Below are 23,199 nucleotides of genomic sequence, written 5' to 3' on the forward strand. Positions count from 1 at the left end.
GGCTCCACCTACTAGCCACCATAATTGGATCATAATCGGATCAGACTCTACCCTGTTAGAGCCAACCATCCAGAACTGTGGAGCCAAGTCATGTCCAGGCCATAGAAGTCGATTACATTATCTATCAATTTCATTTCAGGGCCATAAAAATCACTCTATAAACTGAACAAGGAGGGGGTGTTGGTCTTGTCAGGGCTTTTTTGTCCTCATGTTTAATACTAAGTGGCAGAAAGGGCTGACAATAGGGCACTTCATGTTGGAGCTGCACTTCAAAGCAGCACAGGCCCGGTGGTATCGATGGCATCCTCTGTGGCATGCCCGGCTTTAGCAGACATGCAGACTGCCTGGTATACAATGCCTGCTCTCAGAGAATTCACAATTCCGTACAGTCAGAGGACACAGATGGGGACAGAACTCTCTGTCCATAGGTGGCGAGGCAGGGCCAAGACACAGCTCTGGGACTCCAGGGGCTCGGAGAGGGAAAAGTGTGGGGGAAGACGAGCTGGCCATCTGGGAGCAGAGAAGGGGTGCCAGGGCAAACAGCATGCACTGGGCTGCTAGCGAACTTGGCGCCAACCCCACCAACGTTACCATCCGCCTTGGTCAGCCCTCTGGAGGGACTGAATCAACCACACCGCGCTCCTTAATTGGAGCAGATAATTGGTAAGCTGGCTCGGTGCACAGGAAATGTGTTCAGATCGATTTGGCCGAGCGGAACAGAAAGAATAGGCGACCACCTGATTTCATCTTGTGCCAAGGAGGCCGACACAAAGCAGCAGTGTCTCCTAGGGAGGCTGGCCCAGGCAGGACGGGGTGGGGGGACCCTCAGCCAGGATCACTGCCGCAGGGGATAGCCGTGACCTCGTGACTGGGGGCACGTCCTCTGACCCGTTTTGCTTTTTTTATGAAGCAGTTGACCATTCCGATGTTTACAAGTCTCTGAACATCACGTTACTGCCCAGCCTACAAGGCTGCATGAGTGCCCATGGAGAGTGGGCGCTGTGCCAGGGTCTCCGCTTCCCGAGGAGGCTGTGAAGGTGCAGGGACTGTGACACACTAACAGTCTTTGCAGGGGCCCTATAGTGCCTCACCTTCTCCCCCGGAGACATCCCCAGCGTGTCCACTTGAGCTTGGCAACCGCGGTCCAAACTCCAGCTCCTGCCCTCTGCCCAGCTTCTCTCAGAAGTGCACCCTGAGAGGGGCTTGTCAGGAGGTGGCTGTTGCCAGGGAAACAGAACCAAGCCCCGGCAGTGTCACAATGGCTCAGGATGTGGGCAGTGGCGTGTGCGCCTGACCTCCAGCCCCGAGCCCGCTTCCTCTTCACCACTGGAAAAGGAACTCTCCCTCCCATGGCGGCCCACCCGCCTGACCCGCAGGCTGCTGCCTGGGGCTTTCCCGAACTGCTTCCAGCGGCCCTCGTGGAAGACAGACTGTGGCTTGTGTGACTTTACGCAGCAAGAGGTAAGACAAAGCAAGACGCGAGACCCGGACCTTCATGCAACTCCCTTGATTTTCCTATTAACATAGCAGAGGCTTTTGTGTTCTTAAAAAAAAAAGAAAGAAGTATATTGATTTCAAAGTGAGAGCTTCTATCCACTGGTTCACTCCCCAATTGGTGACAAAAGCCAGGCCTATGCCGAGGGGACGCCCGGAGCCTCTTCCCAGTATCTTACATGGACAGTAGGGGCCCAACCAAACACTTGGGCTGTCTTCAGTCACTTCTCCCAGGCCATTAGCAGGAAGCTGGATTGGAAGTGGAGCCACAGGAACTTGAACTGGCATCCACTTGGAGTGCTGGCATTGCAGGCGGCAGCTTTATGTGCTAAGCCACAATGCTGGCTCCTGCTTTGGTCGGAACTTTAGGACAGAAATCAACTTTGTAAGTCACACTATTTTAGTTTCGGCTCAGGCTTTATAATTTATGGAGCAAGTCTTTGAAGACACCCACTTCGCGTTTGGAGTACCTGTGAAGAGTTATTTGAATATCCTACCCTGGATCCGGCGCCATTTCATCTTCCTCACAGCTCAGGAAATTCGCGCCAGTCTGGCCGTCCACCAATCAGATGTAACCCGGCATTCCTCCTGAGAATCCACCCCAATCTTCCAGCCCCTTCCCCAGGTCCGCCCCCTGACCAATCATTCTTAGGCAATCACCTGTGACAGCCTGAGGCACCAATCCCCTGGGGCCTGTCCTCAGTCCCTCCCACTCCCCGCCCCCCCGCACCGCAGGCTCACCTGAGCGACAAAAAAGCCCCTAAGTGTGGCTCTGTCTCTCTTTTCTCCTACCGACTTTCCCCCTTCTCTCTCCTCCTTCCCACCCCAATCTCCCACCACCTCCATCTTGTTCCTTCCCCGCTAGAATAAACCTCCTAAGAATACCTCGTCGTCTGGTGTTTTCAGCTCACGGTAAAGAACCAGGTTGCGGAAATTATCTGCGCTTAATAATATCGTAGTAACTAGAACTTTAACTGTTTTAAATAACTAATAGTACCTATGTTCAATTCCCAGCTCTGGCTCAAGATTCTAACTCCCTGCTAATGCAAACTGTGGGAAGCAGCAAGGATGGCTCCAGTGACTGGGTTCCTGCCAGGTGGGACAACTGGATGGAGTTTCTGGCTTCCAGGTTTGGCCCAGTCCAGTCCAGCTCAGGTCCCTCTGTTGTGGTCACTTGTAGAGTGAGCCAGTAGGTCAAAAGTCTGCCTGTGTCAAAAAAAAAAAAAAACCCTATTGTGCTTCAGCAGTTATTCAGAGGAGTATTTGTTGTAGGGCATCCACTAACAATATTATCATTCATTACAAATGTTTACATGCAGAAATTCAGTTATATTTTTATTAAGCTTGTTCATCACACACAGTTGAATCTGAGTCACAGACACTATCATCTCATAAAAGCTGTAAGTGGGGTAACTTTGTATAAAAATTTATATTACAAATAAGTAGGCTGTAAAAATCATCGAATTTCTCCAAAGATACAATGAATCGGGGAGTTAGTTGCATGTCATTCTCTGGACACCTTGTAACTGAGTATCCTTAATTGCAGTGTTCACCGGTATACTATAAAATTTCCGTTAGAGATCCTGATGTGATGGCTCAATAGCTAAATCCTCACCCTACAAGTGCCAGGATCCCATAGGGGCATCAGTTCCTGTCCTGGCTGCTCCACTTCCCATCCAACTCCCTGCTTGTGGCCCAAGAAAGCAGGAGAGGACGGCCCAAGGCCTTGGGACCCTGCACTAGCATGGGAGACCAGAGACCTGGAGGAGGCTCCTGGCTTCAGATCACTCAGCTCTGGCCATTGCAGCTGTTGAAGCCATATGGGCAGTGAACCAGTGAATGGAATTTCTGTCTGTCCTCCCCATAAATCTGATCCTCCTTTCCAATAAAAATAAATAAATCAAGCTTTAAAGTTTTTCATCAGAGTATAAAGTTCTTGGTGCCCTGGTGGCATCTGAGAGCTTAGAATTGTTATAACTCGGTTCACATTCTCCAAGAACTACAGAGGCACATGCCTGGCTGTACCCATACATGCATCCACACACCTGGTCCTTTTGCAGAGAGCCTAACTCTGGCAGACAGGGAAACAGACAGACAGTCTTCCGAGTACGTGAGACAGCATGTCTTTTGCCTTTTGGGTCACAGGTCACCTGAGCACAGGGAACATCCTGTGAGCGCTTCTGCGAGTCCAGCCCTAGCCAGGTCAGCCCCTGCCCTCACATGTCCAGGTCTACTGGCGAAATCAAATCTAAAAGGATGACAAACAAGGCAGGACTGTGATAGAACAAAGGCTTGGGCTTCATGGTCACCTACAGAGTCTGTGACTGCAAGGGTTATAAAGAGGCTGGGTGGAAGAGCGTTTCCCCTCCTGGCCTGGGCCGGAGGGCAGGCGTTTGTGGAGTGGGAAGTGGTCTGAGGACAAGAAATGTCAGCTTCCTTCAGGACAGAATTATCAGGTGGCTGGTAATAGATGAGAGAGAAAGAGAGAAATTTGGGGTTCATCTGGCACAGACTGGATAAGGGACAAATCTGGGTTCTGTCCATCTTGGAGGCAGTGCTGGCCACCAGGGATCCACACGCACTGAGCTTTCCTCCGACCATGCACCTTAACTAGGTGCAAACCTGAACTGGATCTTAAGGATGACCTCAGCCACAGGAAGTCACACCCGCAGGGCAGTGAAATGTGTTGTACTGTGCTATCCTCTTTTCTTCTCTCTGTTCCTGGTCTCACCTCCTCCTGAATTTGAAGTAAGGCTCTGTGTGGTTGGGGTTTTTTTTGTTTTGTTTTGTTTTGTTTTGTTTTCCTTGGAAGAATGAATCACAGCCAGCCCATGTGCATGATGTCTGCGTGGCGTTACACTTCTAGCCAGGCAGCACACAGCCTGGCTTGCCCAGCCTCAGCTTCAAATCACACCACCTCTGAAGAGAGGCAGCATCTCTGTAGGCATTGTTTCCACCCACAGCATTGACGTGTCCCCTCAAAACACATCTTAGGTTCGGGGAGTGAGTGGGACGACAGCTGTAGGCTTGTAAGGATACGTATTTCATCAGTAAGTTGATTTTGGGGCTGGCATGGTGGCATACCAGGCTAATCTTCTGCCCATGGTGCCAGCATTCCATATGGGTGCTGGTTCAAATCCTGGCTTCTCCACTTCTGTCTGACCCAGCTCCCTGCTTATGACCTGGGAAAGCAGCGGAGGCTGGCTCAAGTCCTTGGGCCTTTGCGATCACGTGAGAGACCCGGAAGAGGCTCCTGCCTCCTATCTTCGGATTGGCCCAACTCTGGCCGTTGTAGCCATTTAGGGATTAAACAAGTGGATGGACGATCTCTCTATTCCTCTTTTCTCTGTAAAATCTGTCTTTCAAATAAAATGAATCTGTAAACAAGCAAACAACAAGTTGATTTGTCAGCTGACCAAACAAAGCTGCATGAGATGCCGCCAGGTCCGCTGAGCTGCGTGCAGAGTCGGAGCAGGAAGCTGCATCAGGACCTCGGCCTCCGCAGCCGCTCACTCTTCTCTCCTGCTGCGCCATCCTGGTCTAGGGGAGACTCCTTTCCAGGAGCAACCCTGCCTCTCTGGCCTTACTATCTTCACTTTCCTCCAGTTTTCAGTTGTATGCCCCTAATTTCATACTTCTGCGGAAACACCATTAGTGGGTCTCCCTGGCCATGGCTGGGGTCCTGGTCCTCTGCACAGTGCATCGCCTTCTCCAGTCCTGTCTGCCGCCTCTGCCCGCACACCTGCTTCACACCACCTGCCTTCCTTCCCTCTTTCCTTCCTTCACTTCTTGCTTTTTTCATTTATTTGAAGCACGGAGTTGGGGCTGGTGTCTTGGCCTAATAGGCTAAACCTCCTGTGGCGTTGGCATTCCATATAGGTACTGCTTTAGGTCCTGCCTGCTCTACTTCTGATCTAGCTCCCTGCTAACAGCCTGGGACAGCATCAGAAATGGCTCAAGGCCTTGGACCCCTGCACCCATATGGGGGACCCAGAAAGAAGCTCTGGCTCCTGGCTTTGACTACCCCAGCTCTAAGCAAACCAACTGATGAAAGATCTCTCTCTCTCTCTTTCTCTCTCTCTTTTTTTCTCTTTCTGTAACTCTGCCTTCCTAATTAAAATAAAAGAAAGGAATGGAAGGGGCCTGGCTCAATCGTCTAGTGGCTAAATATTCACCTTGCAACTGCTGGGATCCCGTGTGGGAACTGGTTCGTATCCCAGATGCTCCAATTCCCATCAAGCTTCCTACTTGTGGCCTAGGAAACCGGTAGAGGATGACCCAAAGCCTTAGGACTCTGTACCCACATGGAAAACTCAGAAGATGCTCCTGGCTTCAGATCAGGTCAGCTCCAGCCTTTGTGGCAACCTGGGGAGTGAGCCAGAGGATGAAGATCTTTGTCTCTTCTCTCTATAAATCTGCCTTTCCAATACAAATAAATCTTTTTTAAAAAGAAGAAGAAGGAGGAGGAAGATGAAATAATAAAGAAAGGAAGTTAGTTACAGAGAGGAGAAACAGAGATCTTCTGTCTGCCATGTCACTCCCTAAATGGTCGCAGCAGCTGGGGCTGGGGCAGACCTCAGCCAGGAACCTGGAGCTTCTTCCAGGTATCCCATGTGGGTACAGAACGCCAGCCCTCTGCTGCTTTCCCAGTTGCAGGGAGCCCAGGAGCATGGCAGCCGGGACTTGAACAGGCGCCCATGTGGGATTCCGGCACTGCACTCACAGTGCTGGACCCTCGTTTCTCTTCACACACACACCGTGCTTAGAGCTTTTCCACACTGTGCGAAGTGTCTTGAGTGCCTTTCCTATCATTTCCCCTCAAGCTTCCCTGACACCTTGAAACTGTTCTTTATGTCCTGTGTCTTCTGGGAAAACTGCAGGTGGTTTCTGCGCACGCCCTTTGGAGTACGGTGCATCCCTCCTGTCTCCGCCCCTCATCTCCCAGACCATTCGCTCCCTGCTCAAGGCCTCCCTGGCTGGCCCCTGGGCTCTGCTCTCAACACTGCAGCCAGCATGACTTTCCCAAAGCCAGTCAAATCACAGTTGCCCCTGCCCAGAATCCTCCAAAGAGGAGGCACAGGGGCTGGCACGGAGGAAAGGCAGCACATCTCTTCTTCCCTCTGCCTGTCATGGAAAGGGCCGGGAAGAGGCCATGGTAAGACAGTTGTTAACACCCCAGAAATAGGTCAATGCTATCAGCGGGGCTTTTTGCTGATGTGGAGCCCCACTCCCAGCATTCCCTCAGAGTGGGCCATCGTCTCGGGGTACCAGGACAGGTCTCTGGAGCTGCAGTCTGAGCTCCTCCCTTGAACTCCTTGCTCTGCTCCAGCTGCACCACCCCCTCGCTGCTCTCCCACTTGCCACCTGGCTCTCACTCCTGGGCTACCTGGCCCTGCTGCCCCCCAGGCCTGGAACATGTCCTCCACCAAGTCCCCCTACTTAGGGGTCGGTGACTGTCTCCCTGCACAGAGACCTGAGCCCTGCTGTCCTTTCCTGCCCCACTCCCACCCCAGCCCTCTGACCTCCTGCAGTGTATACTTGCTGCTTTTGTCATTTCTGCCCTGTGTCCCCCAGGAGAAGGCAGTGCCCCTCTGCCTCACTGTCCACAAATGGCCAGGTTCTTGTTCCTGGGGAGCCATAGCCTTCTGCGGGCACGATCCTCTTTCCCCTCACCCCCAGCTCACGTGAAACAAGCTTACAACTCCTTGATCCTGGACTGGGAACAGTGTTCTGCTCAGGAGGAGGACAGCTGCCTGCTGGCTATGATGGGAGGGGTTCCAGAAAATTCCTTATTCCCCCTACTTGCTCCACCTCAGTGACTTCTCACCCCGGTGCCACTTGTTTTTGCCTTTTTTTTTTTTTTTATATTTTACTTATTTGAAAGGAATGACACAGAGACATAATGAGCTGTTTCATCCACTGGTTAATTCCTCAACTGGCCTTAATGCCTGGGGCTGGGCCAGTCCAAAGCCAGGAGTTGAGAAGCCCATCGGGGTCCCCTAAGAGGGTGGGAGGGGTCCAGCCCGCAGGCTTCCCAGGCCCACGAGCAGGGAATTGGCTCACGTGGGAGGAACAGGCACCATCACAAGCTGCAGCTTAATCCACTGCACCACGGAGCCAGCCCCTCCAGGGGACACTGTCAGGGACCATGGGGACCACGTGGAGGCGTGACAAGTGTGTGAAGTACTTGCAGTCTTCCAGGTGCCTCTGGAGATGCTTCTTTGTAAGGCTGTCAGAAGCATGGGGTCAGGGGGTGCGGCAAACGCTCCACACACAAAGGGAAGGGGGGCAGAGGGGAAATGGGCAAGAACAAGGCAGAGGTTCCAGGCCTAGCCAGCAGACTCCTGCTGGGCTCAGGGGGTCAGAAGAGGCCACTAATGTGTGGGGAGCAGTGGTAGAGTGGTCAGTAGGGACCTGCCTCTCGTGCCAGGGATTCTGTTCCCACCCTAAAGGCCAGGGGCAGCTATCCCTCTCCCAGAAGAGTAATCTTTAGGGGCAAGGAATAGTAGCTTTCCATCCTCTCCTGCAGGCCCTAGCTTCCTCCGGCAGCAGGAGCCGGCCAGCAGGGGCCGCAGGACCCAAGGCTGTGCTGCAGAATCACACAGCAATTCAGGGCAGTCCCTCTGCACGGGGTCACTCCCTCCCATGCAGGTCTCAAGGTCAGAGCCAGACAGAGGCCTCAGTTTGTTCCCAACAAAGACCACCCCCATCCGCTCAGGCCAACTCTGCTCCTACCCTGGTCGCCCGGCCCGGCCCCGCGGGCAGGGGATGACTTATCTGCTTTTTCCGGCCGTCAAAGGGGGTCCACACCCTACGGCTCAGCTTGAACACAATATGGAAAGTCCCAGCACGGCTGCAGGACGACTTAGTAATGCTTCCAGTCACTCACTCGCCTCACCTGAGCTGGTACAACAGGTTGATTGTTTTCTCGGAAAGACTCGGGGTCTGGCGGGATGAGCTCACCAGAGACGTGCCTAAACAATGACAAACGCCGGCCCTGGTCTGCGGAGCCGGCCACCGGTCGGCCGGACGGGTCTGACTGGCTGCGTCCTGTCCTAGGAGCGGACAAACCCGGGGAGGGCGCGCCCCCTGCCGGAGACTCGGGGTTACTCCAGGCAGACGCACGCTTGTTGGGCGCAGAGTGGAGAGGAGGCGGGTGGTTTAGGAGGCTGCTCCGTGGTACCCAGACCTAGTAATTCTGGATCAACATTTGGAGACAGAGATGCGAACTAAAAGCGGTGGGCACAATCCACTTGTCATTATGGTTCTTGGAACGTGTGAATTTTAACAGGGAGCGCAAGTGCCGGCCAAGGCAAGCAGGGTGAGTTGGTCTGGTTGGATCAGAACAGAAGGCTGGAGGGTTCCCACCGATTTTGTTCTTTGACACTAGGAGTCTTGCATTGTCTCTTCGCTTACCTCAGACAGTGTCTTCTTTTATTACAACTTTTTTTTTTTTTTCAAATTTGTGCACATCAGTATCACTTGGGCTCTGGAATGTCTAAAACATCCCTGTCACCTCACGCATACCTTTTTATTGTTTATTTGTTCTCCCCCTCAAGTCTGATAACCCAGACATCCTTCCTTTTACCCTGAGCTGCCTCAGGCCGCATTGTGAGAGCGGTGGGCATCTGCTGTTTGTAGTCACACTCCAGCGTCAATTCCTTGGAGTCACCTAGTTGCTCCTGCAGTCTGCACTGGGTGGTATGGAAAACTTCTGCAGTTGTTTGTAGCTCCTGCAATCTCACACATTGTATCTGTTGTGCCTCTTAAAGCAGACATTCTCTCTCTCTCTTGCTCTCGCTTTCTCTCCTCCTTGCCTGTTTGACTGACTCCTCCTCCAGTGAAATGCGCAGGATTGTGGTGTGTAGTTAGGCGAGCCAGTGCACGCCCCTGGTCACACACACACCACATCAGACGGAGACCCCTGCTGGCATCGTCCCGGGAAGCTGCCTTCTGCCTCTGTGCGGTCAGTTCTCCCCTCACCCCCTCTGCTGCTTGGATTTCTTTCACTGTGAGTTTTACGTGCTCCAAAATTTCATAAAAGGATATGTGTGCATACATCTTTTGGTACACACAGCTTTTCCTGTGTCTGGTAAGCACTCTGGAGAATAGTGGGCTGTGGCGTACACTTATGTGTCGTTTTGTAAGAAAATCTGTAGTTTCTTCTCACCCTTGCTCACTCCCTCAGTTGTCTGATGTGTCGATGTTCTACGGATGTTCATCAACCGCTTTGTGGTGTCGCTTGACTTGTCCCAGTAATCCCTGGGTTTTCTGCAATTGGATCCAAAGCCCGGATGAGATCCAGGTTAAACCCTGTGACAAATGATCAACCGAGAGCAGGCAAGTGGCTTGGTCTTCCCGCTCGCCTTAAGACGCTATGACTGGTCAGTAGGTCCGCTGGGAGACAGCCTGATGCCTCCAGTGTTCTCTGAGTTCAGGGGATCTGGGCTTTGAACCAATTAATTTGGTGGAAATTGCAAATTTAAACAATTTCTACCATTCCTTCACAGCTGTTTCCTGGAGTTCTCTGATGAAGTTGCTTTTTATCAACTTTCCTTACTGTTGTGTAGGAAAGAAAGGGAGGCATTGAATTCTTTGCCTTGTGAGCAAAAAAAATTAAGTCTTATTGTTGGAAGCTTCTAAAGAGCTAAGACATGTGGTTCAGTCTGTTATTCACAATATAAATATAGAGACTTCTTCATCTTGCTTTAAGAAAAAAGCAAGGCCCAGCGCATGGCTTAGTGGCTAAAACCTCTCCCATATGGGCACTGGTTCGTGTCCCAGACTGGTTCGTGTTCCCATCCAGTCTCCCTGCTTGTGGGCTGGGAAGGCAGTAGAGTAAGCCCCAAGGCCTTGGGACGCTGCACATACATGGGAGCCCCGGAGAAAGCTCCTGGCTCCTGGCTTTGTATTGGCTCAGCTCTGACCCTTTCAGCCATTTGGGGAGTGAACCAGCAGATGAAAGGTCTCTCTTTGTCTCTCCTTCTTTCCATAAATATAATCTGCATTTTCAATAAAAATAAATAAATCTTAAAAGCAATAAAGTTGAGGTTGGCATGCCTAAAGTGCTGGGATCCCATATAAGCACTGGTTCATGTCCCTGCTGCTGCATTTCTGAACCAGATCTCTGGTTATGGCCTGGGAAACAGTGGAGGATGGCTGACTACAAGGCTTTGTGAGCCTGTGCTCACATGGGAGACCTACAAGAAGCTCTGGCTTCTGGTTATGAAGCGGCTCCATCTGAGGCCTCTCTCAGGGATGACAGAGGCCCCAGCATCCTCTGGTGTCCTCCCAGGTGCTGTCTTCCCAGACAGCTGGATCACAAGTGGAACAGCCTGGGACTGGAATCATCATTCATATGGGGGTGCCGATAGGCTCATGTTGGCTTATTCCATAGCACCACAATGCTGGCTCCAGTTGATAATATTTAAAAAATTTATTCTTTGTACTGTGTAAAGAAAGAATCATAGTTGGGCAAGAATGGAGTGGAGAGACCAGATGGGAGGCTCTGTCAGGTGATGCAGAATGCAGGTGGACAGATTCCCCTGCTGATGGGCTGTCCGGGGAAGCAGTGGTGAACCCAGTCTTCTTTGAGAGTCAGGGCTGTGCCAGTGCACCTGCTGTGGGTGTGGACAGCCAGAACTGCCTCCCGGACCAGCGTCTTTGATTCCTCTCCTTTGCTGGAGCTAGTGGTCTCTGAATACCAAAGTAAACAGAGACACGGCACCACTGAAGTTGTGTCTTGGGATGCAGTCAATATTAGACAAAAAAAAAAAAATGTATTTCTTTGACAGGCAGAGAGACAAAAAGAGAGGCAGGGAGATGTGTAGATGAGTGAGAGCTCCCTTCAACTGGCTCGCTCCCCAAATGCCCACCTTGGACAGGGTTGGGCCAGAGCCCAGATAAGAACCAGCATCCATATGGGATGCCAGTGTCACAGGCAGAGGCTCATCCTATTACACCTCCAGGCCTGTCTCTCACTATGCTATTATTTGTAATTTTGTGCATATTTTAAAATAGTAAACTACCTGGCCCGGCATGGTGGCCTAGCAGCTAACGTCCTCACCTTGAACACGCCGGGATCCCATATGGGTGCCAGTTCTAATCTCGGCAGCCCTGCTTCCCATCCAGCTCCTTGCTTGTGGCCTGGGAAAGCAGTCAAGGACAGCCCAAGGCCTTGGGACCCTGCACCCATGTGGGAGACCCGAAAGAGGCTCCTGGCTCCTAGCTTCAGATGGGTACAGCACCAGCCGTTGCAGTTACTTGGGAAGTGAATCATCGGATGGAGATCTTCCTCTCTGTCTCTCCTCCTCTCTGTATATTTGACTTTGCAATAAAAGTAAAATAAATCTTTAAAAAATATAAATCTTAAAAAAAAGAAATATATAAGCTAGCATGAATTCAAAGCAAACAAAAAAACTAATAGGCTAGCTTTAGATAAATCTGGGTATCGCATTTGGCCATTTCCTGCCCTTAGGGCAGAGGAAGTAAGAAAAATGAATAACAATATAAATTTAGGAGAAAGAAAAACAGCAGTGAAGCGAAGGCAGAGTGGATCAGTGGACTGCGGAGAGCTGCAAAGAGTTTGTCCTGAGACCCTGCCTTCGGATTATCCAAGCAAAGCCTGCATCGCATTGCCTACCTGTCAAGCTGAATAATAAAGTCTCCCAAATGGGAGCACTTAACCCAGTCCACACCAGAGGCCAGCAAGACTTCTAGTTTTGTCAGTGCATGCCACGTGACTTGGAGCAGCTGGGCTAAGACACTACCTTTGTTCCTTTTTCAGTTTTCTGTCTTGCTGTAACTGGGATAGGCAGACCACTGGGACACAGCCAAAGGAAGGGGTTACGAAACTTCCAAGTGCACAATTCCTATTTTTAGTAAGGCTCTTTGGGGTTGCAAATCATCAGATTCTGTTCAGATTTTTGCTTCCCTGAGCATTCATGACTAAAACTGAATTTGGAAACACTCTGCACAAGAGAAAATTATGTGAAGAAAATTTCTCTTCTTTGCCCTCCTGCTTCTTTTCATCTCATGAGAGAGATATATGCATTTTTGTCACTGGATTAAAAATAAAAATAACAAGGTTGGCATTGTTATGTAATGGGTTAAGCTGCAGTCTGCAATGACCATACCTCATACGGGCAATGGTTTATATTTTGGTTGCTTCACCTCCAATCTAGCTCCCTGCCAACGCACCTGGGAAAGCAGTGGGGCATGGCCCAAGTGCTTGGCTCCTTGTGCCAACATGGGAGATCTGAATGAAGCTCCAGGCTCCAGGTTTCAGGCTGGCCCAGCCCTAGCCCTTTGCAGCCACTTAGGGGGTAAACCGATAGATGATTTTTTTCTTTCTGTCTTTAATGGGACCTTTCAAATAAATAAGTAAATATTTGTTTTAAAAATAGAAATAAAAAGGGGACAGCATGTAATAATAAAAAAAACTGCCAATAGCCATTTTTCTATGGTTTGACTGTGCCCACCAAAAGTCCATCTATTTGAAAGTCAATCACCAAATCATGGTATTTGAAGGCGTTATCATCAGGAGCTCACCAGAAGATGGGCATTCATGTCTTCGGAAGAAGACGAAGAATGACCTGAGATAACATACCTGCTTCCTCACTGTGTGATGCTGTCTGCCATGTGATGATACAGCACGGCCCTCAGGAAGGGTTAAGCAGATGGTGCTTGCTCTGATGGAGGGCAGCCCAGTCAAATATTCTCTTCTTTATGAATCACCCAATCTATGACATGCTGTTACCAAAAACATCAGAGTAATGCATTCCTCTGTAGCTATCTATATCTATATCTATATCTATATCTATATCTATATCTATATCTATATCTATATCTATATCTATATCTAAAACACTCTGTTCTCCAGTAGCCCCATAATTCAGTATGGAGACCAGCTATAGGGTTATGAAACCAGGCCTGAGACAATCTTTGCTTTGTTATCACCGTGACTGTGGGGTGCTGGTGGGCTAGCTGGTCTTCTTATACCACTATAGTGGCTGCTGCAGCAGACAGGTGACTAGGCTGTAGAATATATGACCTAAAAGGCATGGAGAGAGCTTTGAAGCTTGAAGGACATTCTTGTTTTTCAGTTGTGTGCAAACATAGAAAACAACATCCCATAGCTAAGATAGCAAACATAACTGTCAAAAACTAACTATCACTCAGAAACTGACAACATTGTCAGTATCCCAATGGCATGGTGTGCATGGTCATTGTATGGATGAGGGAAGTTCTATATTGTTTTCCTGTAAGCACAGTTGATTCCCACAGCCGAGACTTGATATGTTGTGTAAATCACCACACATGCCGAATTAGCAAATAACGTTTGCTGGGAAAATACAAGGATAGGTTCCAGTGAGCCTCTCTGGTCACTCTTCTCAACTGATCTGTCCATGACCTTGTAGTATGTGAGTTTCTCTTGAAGACACCTTAGGTAATACACATTGTTACTTCCTTAACATTGAACCAGTACCAGGTCACCAGTACGTTAGCCTCTTACTCGCACAGAGCTTAGCATACCCATGTGTTTCCTCCATGGGCCACAGCCTTCTTGTGCTCAGGGACAAGCACCCTGCTCTCTGTGGCCTTTTTGAACAGCAAAGTCACCAACAAAGACACAAACAGAAATGTGACACTGACTAGACCAGCATGAAAAACACATACTTACAGTATGGGAGTAGAAGCACAAGGGAGCAGGTTGTCCTTCAGCAGGGAACATGGCGCTTGCGTGGCTCAAATATTTTGTTGTTCTGGCCCATGTTTGTAAGTGTCCAGGAAAATATTATGCTTACCATAATGATTACAAATGAACTTTAGGCAAATTTTCAGATACTGAGTCTATGAATAATGAAGATGGACTAAATAGTATATACCAGGATAATGTGAGTTGGAAACATTCAACTTTTGCCCTCAATATGTGCATTTTTAGAGATATGAGATTCATTTAAAAAATTATTTATTTTTTTTAAAGATTTATTTTTATTATTTTTTCATTGGAAAGGCGGATATACAGAGAGGAGAGACAGAGAGGAAGATCCTCCGTCCGATGATTCACTTCCCAAGTGAGCGCAACAGCCAGTGCTGCGCCATTCTGGAGCCGAGAGTCAGAAATCTCCTCCAGGTCTCCCACATGGGTGCAGGGTCCCAAAGCTTTGGGCTGTTCTTGACTGCTTTCCCAAGCCACAAGCAGGGAGCTAGATGGGAAGCAGGGCTGCCGGGATTAGAACTGGTGCCCATATGGGATCCTGACACATTCAAAGTGAGGACTTTAGCTGCTAGGCCACCATACTTAGCCCAAGATATGAGATTTATGTAATATGTAATATGTTCACATATAAGTCACTTCCTATTAGATCTGATAAGGTGTTAAGGGAATGAAATTGCAATTAAAATATAAGGTCTAAGAACCTCAAAATTTATGGGTTCCCAGGGCTACTCAGCAACTCACTTTTCATCTTTACTTCAATCAGTCTCTGAAATCCTAAAATAGGTGTGTACCATACTTCTGTGCATTCCCCACCCACTTGTCCCATGGCTCAGGAGGAACTGATCTGTGTGGTCAGGAACATGACCCATGTAGAAGTACGGGACATAGAAGTTCCTGATTTAGCTTTCTTGCCTTCCCCTGGGTCCAATCTCATCTTTCGGTTTCCTGTGTGGGAGCTAAAGATCTTCATTCTCCAACATGATCACTCCAGATGCACAAGGACACCACTAAATCCTTTCTTTTTCCAGATCTGTTGTTCATGGCGGAGAATGAAACACTAAAACAAAACTCATTCTTGATAATGCTGTATGTGTAGAGTCGAGTCGTACCATATTCGTGCAGAGAAAATGACCCCTTCCTTTCTTCAAGATAGTTCTAGTCTCTTAGTTTACAACAAACAGTCCTTCACAGAAAACATTTGTTCTCACTTTCGTCCCCTTCCCCCACTCTGAGATCACTTGTGGATGTGTGGTGAGCACATGGTGTTGTCAAGTGTGAAACAGGGGGCCTGGGATCTGTGCCAGGTGGGCACTGACACAGCTTTCTGGCTCTTCTTGCCTTGGTTGTGAAATATCCCTACATAGCTTCGTGGCACCTGCCATGAAAGCCTGCAGCTGGGCAAAGAGCAGGACTGTTCCAGTCTGTCTGGACGTGGTCAGACCTGGGGATAGGGGAGCTTTTCCCAACTGACATGCCCATCCTGTGAGGGTCGACTGCTCCCAAGACGGGCATCTCTCCCAGGTAAGTGTCTAGCAGAGAACTTCCTTGGGAATTTTGAAACCCAAACTTAGTTTCTCTGTGAGGGCAAAGTGAAACGGGGTCTCCAGCCCTGTGTTGTGTTGCTCGCTCCCTCGTGGACGTGAGGATAGACCTGCAAGAGGATGGGGGGGCAGACAGGAGAGCTGGCGAAACGTTCAGATCTCCGCCCTAAATTGTGCCTGAGGTCCAGCAGCCCTGGACCTGTTACCAAGGGGGACGTTCCCACCGCTTCCAGCAGACCCCCTCTTGGTTGGTGTTTCCCTTGCAACTGAAAAGCAAGATAATTTGAATTCATTTTCTCTTACAACTGAAAAGCCAAAACACCCAAACAACAGGCTTTTGGATGTTTCAATGATCATTATAGCACTTGCATATTTATAGTAATTGTAAGACCTCCCTTTATATGCATCCCCATAAATATACTACTCATTTATAGCTTGAGAACTACTGTTGGCAAATATGAAGCAACTGAAATTGTGAAAGATTTTATTATGCAATGCAACACTCTCACTAAAATATACACATACCAAATTATCATGAAATTAACACTGTGTAATTACCACATAGGTGAGAAGTAGAACATTGCCAATATCCCCCCACCCAAACTTATCTCATGTCTGCTCCCAGCACTTGTCATTCCTTCCCCAGCACAAAAATCTTGGATGGGGATCACTTCGTTACATTTCTCTTTTTCTGCTTCCAGTTTCATCACCCATGGAGGCATCCCTGAGTTGTTAGCTGCATTTTGTTATTTCAAAATATTATATAAGTGAAATCATACAGTATAATTTTTTTCAGTCTAGCTTATTTTTCTCTGCATAATTTTTCTAAGATTTACTGAAAAAGTACTACAGCTGTAGCTTGGTCCTTTTTTTTTTTTATTGCTGTGCAGTTTTCCATATTCTCAACCATTATCCACTCTGTTCATAAATGTTTTTTTTTTTTTTTAAATTGGAAAGGCAGATATACAGAGAGGAGAGACAGAGAGGAAGATCCTCCGTCCCATGATTCACTCCCCAAGTGAGCGCAACGAACGATGCTATGCTGATCCGAAGCCAGGAGCCTCTTCCGAGTCTCCCGCACAGCTGCAGGATCCCAAAGCCTTGGGCTGTCCTTGACTGCTTTCCCGGGCCACAGGCAGGGAGCTGGATGGGAAGCGGGGCTGCTGGGACTAGAACCGGCGCCCTTGTGGGATCCCGGGCGTGCAAGGCGAGGACCCTAACCACTGCACCACCGCGCTGGGCCCATGTTCATAAATGTTTTTTCAAAGATTTATTTATTTTTTTTTTGGAAAGGAGGATATACAGAGAGGGGGAGAGGCAGAGGAAGATCTTCCGTTGATGATTCATTCCCCAAGCAGCCCCAATGGCTGGAGCTGAGCCAATCTGAAGCCAGGAGCCAGGAGCTTCTTCTGGGTCTCCCACACGGGTACAGGGGTCCCAAAGCTTTGGGCAGTCCTTGACTGCCTTCCCAAGCTATAAGCAGGGAGCTGGATGAGAAGCAGGGCTGCCAGGATTAGAACTGGTGTCCATATGGGGTCCCAGCGCATTCAAGGCAAGGATCTTAACTGCTATGCTATTGCGCTGGGCACTGTTCATAAACATTTAAAGTCTTTTTTAAAAATGATTAATTTATTTGAAAGTGTTACAGAGAAGGGCAAGAGAGGAAAAGAGAGGGAGAGAGAGAGAGAATCTTGTATCCATTGTTTTTTTCCCCCAGATGGCCACAGTGAGAAGGGCTGGGCCAGGCCCAAGCCAGGGGCCAGGAGCCAGGAGTCAGGAGCTTCATCTGGGTCTCTGGCATAGGCTGTAGGTGCCAAGCACTTGGGCCATCCTGTGCTGGTTTTCCCATGCCATGAGCAGTGAGCTGGATTGCAAGTGGAGCAGCCAGGACTGGCACAAGCCTTTTTTTTTTTTTCTTTTATTTTGGTTATTAGAGTTAATGCTTCTATGAACATCCTTGATAAAAATATGCTCTCATTTTTACATGGTATATACCAAGAGTAGATTGCTGGATCCTATATGTTGTTATGGATTCTTTCAAATGAGTAGATAATGCCTCATTTTCTCTCCCAAATGACTACTCCAGTGCACACCCTTACCAGAATTTTATCAAGTTTCCCTATTTCCAAATCTTCCCTTTAATTTCAGTCATTTGTGTGGGAGTACAGTGGATCTCGGAAGTTTCACTTTCACTTCCTCCTGATTACTAATAAAACTGAACATGCTTTGCATGTTTCCTGATTATTTTTATATCTTTTGTGAAGTATGTTGAAGTCATCTGATCATTTTCCATTGGTTGCCTTTTGACTTGTAAAAGCTCTTTATATATTTGGATAAAGGACCCTTCACACACACACACCACACATGCATATGTAATATACACAAATGTAAAACCTCTGTGAAATGTCACTATATATACTATAAATATATCATATGATATATAATAGCAAATATCTTCTACTCTGGTTTATCTTTCTGTTCCTTCAATGGGAAAGATTCTTTACTGTATTTTAATTTTTAACCTGATTTTTTATAAAAAAAAAAAGATGTATTTTTATTGGAATACAGATATTACAGAAGGAAAAACAAAAAGGTCTTCTGTCCACTGGTTTACCCCACACGTGGGCGCAATGACTCTGGAGCAGAACCAATCCAAGCCAGGAGCCATAAGCTTCTTTCTGAGTCTCTCACATGAGTGCAGGGTCCCAAGGCCTTTGGCCATCCCCTTTTGCTTTCCCAAGTCATAAGCAAGGAGCTGGATGGGAATTGGAGCAGCCGGCACACAAACTGGCAGAATACAGGTGCTGTAGCCAGAAGATTGGTCACTGCACTGGCCCTTACCTAAGAGTTTTAAACAGTACATCAGACAGAGCTAGATTGGGCAGTGATAAGTAATTATAAATTTAGGAAAATGAACTTACACAGGTCTCCGGCTAAAGTTGTACATTTGTTCTTTAAGATATTTTGAGAAGTTTCTGGGAAAACCTTTTTAATCATTAAAAATTTCATTCTTTTACAAAGTATGGAAATAAATTCATAATATTTAATACTGTCATTTGGTGGTGCCACAGAAAATTAATAATAATGATTTAAATGTTCATGATTCTAAATAGTTTGCTGGATGATAGGACTTGACTATAACCAAACTAGAAAACATGAACATTTAAATCCCCTGACCCATTACACTGAGATTGCTCACACAGTCCCTCATTACAAAATCCTGGATTAGGGCCCGGCGCGGTGGCGCAGTGGTTAAGGTCCTCGCCTTGCACGCCCTGGGATCCCATATGGGTGCCGGCTCTAATCCCGGCAGCCCCGCTTCCCATCCAGCTCTCCGCTTGTGGCCTGGGAAAGCAGTCGAGGACAGCCCAAAGCTTTGGGACCCTGCACCCGTGTGGGAGACCCGGAAGAGGCACCTGGCTTCGGACCGGCATAGCATTGGCCGTTGTGCTCACTTGGGGAATCATTGGACCGAAGATCTTCCTCTCCGTCTCTCCTCTCTCTCTGTATATCCGCCTTTCCAATAAAAATAAAATAAATCTTAAAAAAAAATCCTGGATTACTCACAGCCAAATGAAAATCTAAGACAGGCCAAATACACTTTTGAAAGTCAGTTAGAGATAGATCTTCCATCAACTTGTAGCGCCTTCGCTCATTCGTTTTAAATCTATTTTAGAATTGTTCTACGCATTGCAATTCATTGCAGCACTGAAATGTTCATTGATAAAGAAATGGGTAACAGGTAACTGCCTTAAGTTACAATGCAGCAGTTAAAACAACAACCCACAATCTGTATAAATCTGTATAAATCTGCGTGTAGCTGTATGCATTCACATGGCCAAACATCATGTTAGGTATGAAAAGCAAATGACCATACACTATAGTATGAAAAGATTCGTACAGAAAGACTAAGCACAACACAGTAAGAGCCTTTCTCTGCAAGCACGCGCTCAGAGAGAATCGGCCAACGCCAGTCGGTTGCCCTGGAAACCACGGGGACGAAGACAGGACGGACCGAATTCTCGCAGGGCTTCGAATGTTTCTTCTTCCGGTCCCCAGGTCCTGCGTAACCACAGTCCATCTCCCCGGTATCCGCCCATTCTGTAGCCTCCGGATTCAGCCTTGCCCGTTCCACGTCGCCATCTTGACGCAGGGTCCAAGATGGCGCCCTCAGTCGCAGAGCCCAGCCGGGGCGTGCCAGCCAGGCTGCGCGCGCATGTGCTCGGGCGCGAGAGCTGGGGCGGTGCCCCGCCCTCGCTTCGTCCCGCCCCCGGCGCCGCCCCACCCCGGACGTCGCTCCGCCCCCAGCCACGCTCCGCCTTCCTCCCGCCCCGCGAACCCGGAAGTGGAGGAGGCGCGGCGGCGGCCGAGCGGGCGAACGCTGGCGGATCCGTCCCCGGGAGCCGGGGCTGGGGGCGGGGGGCGGGGCGCGGCGTCCTGGGCGTCCTGGCCTGGACGGGGCGGGGGAGGCCATGGCCTCGGCCGAGTTGCAGGGGAAGTACCAGAAGCTGGCTCAGGAGTACTCGAAGGTACCCATCGTGGGCGGGGAGTAAGGGGTCCCTGGCCCTGTGGCCTCGGGTTGCCTTGGCAGCGAGCTACTTGTCGGGACGGTGGAGGGTTTGCTGAGGGGGCACGCGAGCGCCCCTCTTCTCCCCTCTGCTCCTCTGTTCCCCATTACCCTGCCTCCACCTGAAGCTCCCAGGAGATGGGGACGGGCGGCGCCGCTGTCCGTGTCTGCAGGAAGGAGCTGGAGTTTGGTCCTTCCTTCTCTCCCAGCCAGCGGGCTTGTGACTGTGTTGTCCGTGATCCCGGTTTCTGCTGCTTCGGGAGAGGAGGAAGAGGTGTGGGACCGCCCCTCATCGCACTGCTTCCTTAATGTTCCTAGCAAAGTGATGGAGAAAATGAGCCTTTCTCCCTTCTCACAGGGATGCCATGGAGGTAGCGACTTGAGCTGCCTCCGAATCTGTGTGGAGGTAACTGGAGCCCTTGGTGCGGACGGCTTCACTGGGAGTGGCTGGCTACGAGTGTATGGAGTGCGTTGACGAGATGTTGCCTGGGTTGGTTTTGGAGGCAAGCCTTCTAGGGCTCCTGGAAAAGGGGCAGAGCCCTCAGCAGGTGTTCAGTGCAGGCTGAATTAAGCCAGATGAGGATGCCTCCTCTTGTGGTGTGGGTAGCATCCCTTGTTTAAAGGATGGAATCCTCTGGAAGAGGGCTGTGCAGTTTGTGCACTGGGTGGTTCCTTCGTAGTGTTCTGACGAAATTATTACAACAGAATCTTAGTCTTTGCAAATGCAACAGTCATGAGGCTTAGCTCCCATTGGTCTTGGCATTGCTTTATTTCAGGTGGGTAAGCATAGTCTCCTTACTACGATTCGGAGAAACTGAGACATGTTTCGCCCTCTCATGGGTTCACTCTGCAAATGCTCAGCACGTTGCAATGACATGTTGTCTGAAAAGTAAACCCTGTGCCTAAACACACACTGGCATCCTTGCTGTCAATCGGGAACCTTTGGAGATGCCAGACTTACTCTAATGCTGCTTCCCCCTCACAAAGCTATTTTGCGCTTGCATCTACAATGAAGGACCCGTGGCACCGTGTCAGTGATGGCGGGCTCTCAGGCTTGGAGAGAACCCCCACTTGTGGTGCAGGGGGTAGCTGGAGGAGGGTGGTGCTCAACTGTGGCTCTACATTTGGTTGTAAATGGTTCCTGAAAACAGAGGAGACTGAATTTCTTCACCAGAAAACCAGTAGGCTCAGAAGGCAGTTCCAAGTGGCCTTCTGAAAGTTCCGAAGATATTGTGAGCAGGGACCACAGTGTTGAAGTAATGGTGTAGCTTCTCAGAGTGGTAAGAACCTTGGAAGATTTTATTCTTTTGGGCAGAGGACACTGTGTGAAGAGCTCCCTGGGAGCAGTCAGCCAGGGTCTGCTGGGAGAGGCCAGGTTCCCTCTTAAGAGCTACATGTAGTAAAAAGTGCAGATGTAGTATTTAATTCTGATGCACTGTGGTTGGTGCTAGTTCAGTGAGAGCACAGAGGGGACATCAGGGAGAGGGTGCCGGTTCCTTAGATTGGGGAGGCAGGAAGAAGGTGGTAGGTTTCTATGCAAAGGAACAGTCAGTGTTTGCTGACAAGTTCCTTAGACATGTGACAGAGTGGTAAAAGGAGGTTGGAGAGGTGTCTGTACCAGATTATGAATTGGGACAATTGTGTGTGAACTGTATCTTTTTTTTTTTTCTCTTTAAAGATTTGTATTTATTTGAAAGGTAAAGTTAGAGGAAAGGAAAGACAGAGATGTACTTAGGACATCTATCACTGCTTTCCTAGGTGCCTTATCAAAGTGCTGATTGGAAGAGGGGCACCTGGCACATGAACCAGCATACGTATGGGATGCCAGCATGACAGGTGGCAGTTTAAACCACTATACCACATCAGCCCTGAATTTCATCTTTTGAGAAAGAGACACACAAAGTTTCCCAGCTAGGAAATGAGATTACTTCTGGAAGCAGTGGCTGGAAGATCCCTCTGTTTCTCTGTCTTCCCTGTCTTCTCTCTGAAACTCTGCCTTTTAAATAAATAAAACAAATCTTAAAAAAAAAAAATTCTAGGCTCTGTCCTGTTTGAGTGCCTGCTTTGTGCACAGCACTAAACGTGAAGAGTGTGTGGGGGTACTTGCCCTGTGTCTTCCTCGTTCCTGGGGACTTGGTGAGTGAGGGAACAGCCTGATGGTTTGAGGTGAGGTGACCTGGAAGACAGGTTAGTGCTATTATTTGTTTGTTAGCTTTAGGTGACATTGGTGATAATTGCTGAAAATTTCAAATGGACAGGGCCTGAGCAGGACAAAGACCAGCATGTTTGGAATAGCTCCATAAAGAAAGCTTTGAGCATGAAGTGGGGGTACACCTGTAAGAAAGGCATGTCGGGAGAAGGAGATGCTGAGGAGACTGAGGGAGTTCTAGCAGGCTGGGGAATGTTTGCCCTGTCAGACCTGACCATTATGATTCTTGTCATTGCAATGTGATGGAAATTTTAGAGCATGGAAACAGAGACTGGTCAAAAGGTTTCCTGAGTTTTCTGTTCTGTCTGTTCTAGTGCCAGGCAACATGTAGATAAGATCGCTGCCGTCTCTGGAAGAGGTATTTTACCTGTTTATTACTTTCTTTGCTGCAGATATCCTGTTACATCATTGTGCTTGTTTAGAATACAAAGGAGAATGATTTTAATTTGTAGAAGGAACCTGCTATAACAAGACAGCAGCAAGCCAGGAAACCAAGACTTTTGGAGAATCTTTTCTGTTTTTAAAGAAACGTTTATTTTAAGTTTTGTTGAAAAGGCAGAGGGAGCAGTACAGGTGTACCCCCACTTCATGCTCAAAGCTTTCTTTATGGAACTATTCCAAACATGCTGGTCTTTGTCCTGCTCAGGCCCTGTCCATTTGAAATTTT

The 23,199-nt window shown here is 48.7% G+C and overlaps 1 protein-coding gene across 3 annotated transcripts in view; it reads left to right on the forward strand.

The window, feature by feature from the left end:
- Positions 1–20,131: 20,131 nt before the first annotated feature.
- Positions 20,132–23,199, forward strand: part of PPP1R21 (protein phosphatase 1 regulatory subunit 21) — a 78,660-nt gene continuing 75,592 nt past the window's right edge. For all 3 annotated transcript variants that reach the window (XM_040993700.1, XM_040993701.1, XM_040993702.1), the window contains exon 1: positions 20,132–20,285. In XM_040993700.1, the coding sequence (XP_040849634.1) occupies positions 20,229–20,285 (57 nt within the window). In that variant the 5' untranslated portion in view covers positions 20,132–20,228. The remainder of the gene's footprint in view (positions 20,286–23,199) is intronic.

Source organism: Ochotona curzoniae, unplaced genomic scaffold (assembly GCF_017591425.1).
Source record: "Ochotona curzoniae isolate NIBS_2020 unplaced genomic scaffold, NIBS_Ocur_1.0 contig_883, whole genome shotgun sequence".
Lineage (NCBI taxonomy): Eukaryota > Metazoa > Chordata > Mammalia > Lagomorpha > Ochotonidae > Ochotona > Ochotona curzoniae.